The sequence below is a fragment of the Narcine bancroftii genome, unplaced genomic scaffold, assembly GCF_036971445.1.
Source record: "Narcine bancroftii isolate sNarBan1 unplaced genomic scaffold, sNarBan1.hap1 Scaffold_289, whole genome shotgun sequence".
NCBI lineage: Eukaryota > Metazoa > Chordata > Chondrichthyes > Torpediniformes > Narcinidae > Narcine > Narcine bancroftii.
The window spans coordinates 216,647-222,646 of NW_027212024.1; the positions used below are offsets into that span (position 1 = coordinate 216,647).

The 6,000-nt window shown below is 53.1% G+C and overlaps 1 protein-coding gene across 1 annotated transcript in view; it reads right to left on the minus strand.

Annotated features, from left to right (window-relative positions):
• The window catches only part of sez6l2 (seizure related 6 homolog (mouse)-like 2), a 118,262-nt gene extending 115,076 nt beyond the window's left edge, over positions 1 to 3,186 (minus strand). The window contains 3 exon segments of the mRNA XM_069912993.1: positions 2,053 to 2,238; positions 2,476 to 2,668; positions 3,064 to 3,186. Coding sequence (XP_069769094.1) covers positions 2,053 to 2,238; positions 2,476 to 2,668; positions 3,064 to 3,186 — 502 coding nt within the window.
• Positions 3,187 to 6,000: the final 2,814 nt, after the last annotated feature.

Below are 6,000 nucleotides of genomic sequence, written 5' to 3' on the forward strand. Positions count from 1 at the left end.
ACGGGGTTAGAGAATGGGGTGAGAGAAAGGGGAGAGAAAGGGGGAGAGAGAAAGTGGGATAGAGAAAGGGGAGAGAAAACAGAGAGAGAAAAAATGGTAGAGAGAAAGGGGAAGAGAGAAAGGGGGAGTGAGAAAGGGGCAGTGAGAAAGGGGGATTGAGAATGTAGGAGAGAGAAAGGGGCGGTAGAAAAGGGGGAGAATGGAAATGGGGAGATCGAGGAAAAGGGGAGAGAGAGAAAAGGAGAGGATAGAGAGAGAGGGTAAGAGAGATGGTTTAGAGCATGGAGAGAGTGAAAAGCAGATGAGAGATGAAATCGGGGAAAGAGAAAACGGAGGAGTAAAAGGGAAAGTGAGGGGGAGAGAGAAAGGGGAGACAGAAAAGGGGAGAGAGAATGGGGAGAGTTAAAGGGGAGAGATAAAGGGGGAGAGAGAAATGGGCAGAGAGAATGGGGAGAGAGAATGGGGATAGAGAATGGTGAGAGAGAAAGGGGAGAGAGAAAGGGGAGATAGAAAGGGGAGAGAGAAAGGGAGGAGTGAGAAAAGGGATGGAGAAAAAAGGGAATAGATAGAAAAGGGGGAGAGAGAAAAGGAGGGAGAGAAAAAGTGGGGGAAGGAAAAGGGGTGGAGAAAAAATGGGGAGTGAAAAGAGTGAGAGAGAAGAGAGAGAGAGTAAAGGGGAGAGTTAAAAGGGGTAGAGAGAAATGGGGGAGAGGGAAAAGGGGGAGAGAGAAAAGGGGGAAACAGGGCAAGTGAGAGGGGGAGACCGGGGGAAGGGGTGGAGAGAGAGGGGATGGAGAGAGAGGGGAGAGTGAGGGGGATGAGTGAGGGGGAGAAAAGGGGGAGGGTGTGAGAGAGATGGTTTAGAGAGTGGGGGAATGAAAAGGAGATGAGAGAGAAAAGGTTGGAGCAAGGGGGTAGAGAGAGAGAGATGAGAGAGAGATGGGGAAAGAGTAAAGGGGTAGAGAGAATGGGAAATGGGGAGAGGGAGTAAGAGAGGGGGAGAGATAAAGGGGAGAGAGAAAAGGGGAGAGAAAGGGAGAGAGAAAGCGAGAAAGAAAGGAAGGGAGAGAAAGAAGGGGAGAGAAAAGAGGGGAGAGAAAGGAGGGGAGAGAAAGGAGAGGGAGAAAGGAAGGGGGAGAGGAAGGGGGGAAGAGGGTGAGGGAGGTGGAGAGAGGGGAGATTGTGAGGGGGTTAGTGAAGGAGGAGAGTGAGGGGGAGAGTGAGATGGGAGAAAAGGGGAGAGAGGGGTTGAGAGATGGTTTAGAGAGAGAAAGTGGGGAGAGAGAAAAGGGAAATGAGAAAAGTGGGAGCGAGAAAAGGGGGCAGAGGAGGGGAGATAGAGAGGGGAGAGAGAGGGGAGAGAGAAAGGGGGAGAGAGAAAAGGGGGAGGGAGAAAAGGTTGGAGAGAGAGGGAGCAATAGAGGGTTAAACCCTGGAGAATTTGCTGAACCTACTATCTATCCAATCAAAACCCATTGATGTCACAACCAATCAAACCTGAAACAAGAGCCAATCCTGACACTTTGCCATATCCAATTATAGCAGAGTGACATGCCAATCCAATCACATCCAACCAACACAGCCCTTCAACCAAACACAACCCACCAACATAACCCATCAACCAATCACAATCATTATACATTTCAACAACCCACATACATTTCTCCACTGCCAATCGCAACCCCCCAGCACATGGCCACATCCAATCACAATCCTCCCATTTCTAGACAGGAGTCATTTACTGAGTTGGAACACAACCCCCGATCCCCTGGATAACCCCTGACAAACCTTGGCATCTATGCATCCCAGAACCCCACAGACCCAGCAAACCTATCACCAATCTCACTCGCCAGTGACCCCTGACCTCGCTCGGTGACCCCTGAACCCTTCACAACAATGACCCCCTGAACCCAGACTGGCGACTCTGCTTGGCACCCTCCAGTGAACACTGGACACACTTGGCGACCCATGTCCCTCTCCGATGACCCCCATAATGCCCCAGCATCCCTTGATGCCCTCTGGCAATCCCAGACACCTGAAGTGTAACCTTACCCATGCAGTGAGGGCCATCGCTGCTCCACTGGGGCTGCGTGAGATTGAGGCAGCGGATAGAAGCCGGGCCCTGCAGATCAAAGCCAGGGTCACAGCGGAAGGTTGCAACCCCACCAGGGTAAAGGTCAGTCACCGACAGGTCACCATAGGCCGGCTTCACTGGGAGGGGGCAAGTCAACAGGTAGGCTGAGGAGTGGGAGAGAGTGGAGAATGACACATGTTAACATCCTGACCCTGCAACCCACAACTGTCCCCTGCAACCCTCCCTGTCTCTGTCACCCCCTCTGGTCCCCTACACCCCTCCGTAAGCCACCCCCCAGTCCCCTATGCCCCTCCCTGTCTCTGTAACCCCCTCTGGTCCCCTATACCCCTCCCTGTCTCTGTAACCCTCTCCGGTCCCCTACTCCCCTCCCGAATTCAAACCTCGGCAGTGGAAGTGGAAGATCCCAGGGTAGGTGGACTGTGGACTCTGGAAGTGAATCAGGACTTGTCTTGTTTGACTCCGGATCACCTGCCCCTCTGACATCAGGGCCTCGTTGGCCAGGATCAATGGTTCCTCCCCCTGTAACCCCTCGACTGTCAGCAACTCCCCCGCAAGGAGGTTCAACACCTTCACCTGTGGGGAAAGAGTGGGGGGAGAGAGAGTTTGGGGAGAAAGTTTGGAGAGGGAGATAAGGGGGGGAGAGAGAAGGGAGGGAGAGGGGGTAGGACTATTGGGCTCATTCAGTGAGAGAACTCTGTTTGGTGTGAGAGGCGCATGGGGAGTGTGTGAGAGAGGGAGAGACAATGGGTGGGAGATGGGGTGGAAGGGAGCCTATCTGAGGGGGACAGTGAGTGGGGCGGCTCTTAGTCAGATTATCGGGAAGGTAAGGATCCTAAGTGTGGTGGGGGAAGATAGGAATGGGAGGGGACGGAGGGAAGGCGCTCTCAGTGGGATCGGAATGGGGGTCTCTCAGAGGGAGGGGATGTGGAGGGAGGGTCACGGATTGGGGTCGTGAGGGAGGGTCCCACCTGCAGTTCAACACCATAGCCAGTGTAGACGGCTACAATGTAGGAACAGTCGAGACCCACATAGAGGGGTGAGCCAGAGTACTGCAATGATTCAATGAGTCCCCCCGTCTCAATGACATTCATGTTACACCGCACTGCGGGGGCAGGGGTGTGGGGATGGGAGGGGCAGGGGAAGGGGTGAAGGAGAGGGAGTAGGAGGGAGAAATGGAGAGAGGGAGGGGAGGGATAGGAGGAAGGGAGAGAGAGGAGGGGGGGAGTGGAAGGGGAAGATTGGGCATGGAGAGGGAGAGGAGGCAGAGAAAGGAGGAGGCAGAGAAAGGAGAAGGGGAGGAGGGAGGGGACAAGCGGAGGGAGAGGACGAGAGGGGGAGGGAGATTGGAGGGAGGCAAATGAAGACAGGGTGGAGGGGGAGGGAAGAGAAGGAGACCATAGGGAGGAGTGAGAGAAGGAGGGGTGAGGGGAGGAAGGAAGTGAGGGGTGAGGGAAGGAGGGGTTGAGGGGAGGTAGGGAGTGGATGAGAGGGGGAGGGAGAAGGAACACAATTAATCAAGAATCCTCCAAGTTGTTCCTCATTCTCCCCCTCCCTTCCCCTCTCTCCTCTCACCCTCCATCTCCTCACTCCTCCCCCCCCCCTGCCCATCCCATGCCAGAGACTAGCTCATTGGAACCAGGTATGGGAGCTGGAACTCAAGTGGGTGCTGAGCGCAAGAAAGGCTCCCGAAGGGTTCTCTGGGATCCCCTCGGGGACTCTGGGCTTCATGAGTTCAAGGATTGAGTTCAGGAGTCATGAGGCTCTACAAATCTCTGGTGAACCCCCACTTAGAGTCTTGTGTTCAGTTCTGGTCACCTCATTACAGGAAGGATGTGGCAGCTCTGGAGAGGGGGGCAGAGGAGATTCACCAGGATGTTGCCTGGATCGGGAAACAAGACTGATGAGGCAAGGTTGGCAGAGCTGGGACTTTTCTCTCTGGAGCGTAGAAGGATGAGAGGAGGTCAACAAGATTCTAAGAGGCATCAATAGGGTGGGCAGTGTTAGGTCTGCTTTGTTCATGAATGAGTGAGACAAACACCAGGCTGAGTCGAAATCAGGGTTCTTTGTTCTTTATTACCGGATTGTAACACTTGCGACTAACAAAGTTAGTCGGAGAATGCATTCTGCCGTTATCAGCAAAATGGTGATTTTTTATACCCTTGGATACATGCTTAGAACATCATCATATCATTACTTGTCCAATGACTAAAACTGTTGCTATCCTTTCCCTGCTAGCTTCCTGCCTCTCAATCCATCAATGTCTCTCTTATCTTGTAAGTACAAGGATGCATTCTGTTACTCCTTAGTACTGGGTGACTCCTTCTCCGGTCCCATCTCATGATGTTTTACCTAACAGGAGTACAAGGACACCTCCCCTTCTTGTTACTGCCCTGTACAGGGTAACTCCCTACACATTCCCATCTCATGATGTTTTACCTTACAATAGTCATGCCTGTTTCCCAGGGCATACCAGAGGATGTCTGTACAAAGTGAAGGGAGGGAAGTTCATGGGAAACATCAGGGGTAAGTGTTTTACACAGAGCATTGTGGGGGCCTGGAATGCCTTGTTGGGGATGGTGTTGGAGGCTAGAACATTGGGGGCATTTAAGAGACTCTTAGACACACAGATGGAAGGAAAATAGAAGGTAACGGGGTTGGGAGGATTTCTCTTTTTTTGGAGGGAGGAGTAGGTCAGCCCACCATTGTGGGCTGAAGGGCCTGCACTGTGCCTTAGGGGCGGTTGTGAAGACTGTCATTGGCATGAAGCGGGTCATGGGGAAAAGTGGGGCCAAGAGGGAGGTTGGATCAGCTTGTGATGGAATGGCGGAGCAGGCTCGATGGGCTAACAGCCTTCTCTGCCTTGCAGTCTCATAAACACACCCGGCCTCCTCAGCTTCCTGTGGCAACACATCCCACTGATTCACTGCCCTCAGGCTGAAGGAACCCTTCTGCGTCTCCATCTGAAGCAGGTGCCCTTCCACCCTGAAGTCAGGACCTCTTGTCCCAGACACACCCACCGTGGGGGAGCCATGTTGCCACATCTACCCCTTCCAGGCCTTTCAATGTTCGAGGTCCCCTCCCCACCTCATCCTTCTGAACTTCAAAGGGTACTGTACGAGAGCCGGCAAACGTTCCCTGTATCCTAATCCCTTCATTTCCAGAATCGCTCAACTAAATCTTCTCGAGAACCCTCTCCAACGTCCGGAAATGAGGAGCCCAAAACTGCTTGCAACACTCCACGTGGGTAAAGGTTTAGGGGGAACATCGGGGAGAAAGTTCTTCACCTGGAGAGCAGTGGGAGTGTGGAACAAGCCGCCATCTAATGTGGGGAATGCCGGCTCGATTGTGCGTCTTAAGAATGAATTGGATAGATACTTGGATGGGTTATGGAATGGGAGCAGGTCAGTGGGCCTAGTGGTCAACACGGACTGGAGGGGCCAAATGGCCTGTTTTCTGTGTTGCACCCCTCTAATGAAATGCCAGCATGGCATTCACTTTCTCCACCGCTGCTGTCACGGGACCACGGAGCAGAAATAGTCCGTCCAGTCCATCGAATCTGCCATCCTATCGGTCTCTGCCTTAACCACACCCAATGGTCTGGCCTCCGCAGCCGCCTGTGGCAGACGCGCGGCTGAAGAAACCCTTCCGCTGTGAGCGGACGCCCTTCAATCCTGAAGTTGTGCCCTCTTGTCCCGGGACCAGGGGTTTTCCAACGTTTTCTTTCCACTCCACAAACACAGAGTAACAGCAGTCATTAATGCCAGGGGTTCAGATTGATGTGACACAACTTCCTGGAAGGGTACTTCACACCACACACACAAAAATAAAACCTACATACATAAATCCCAACCAGAAATCTCGGAAAATGTGGTGTGGAGTCTGGAACCTTTATCTACTCAACTTGG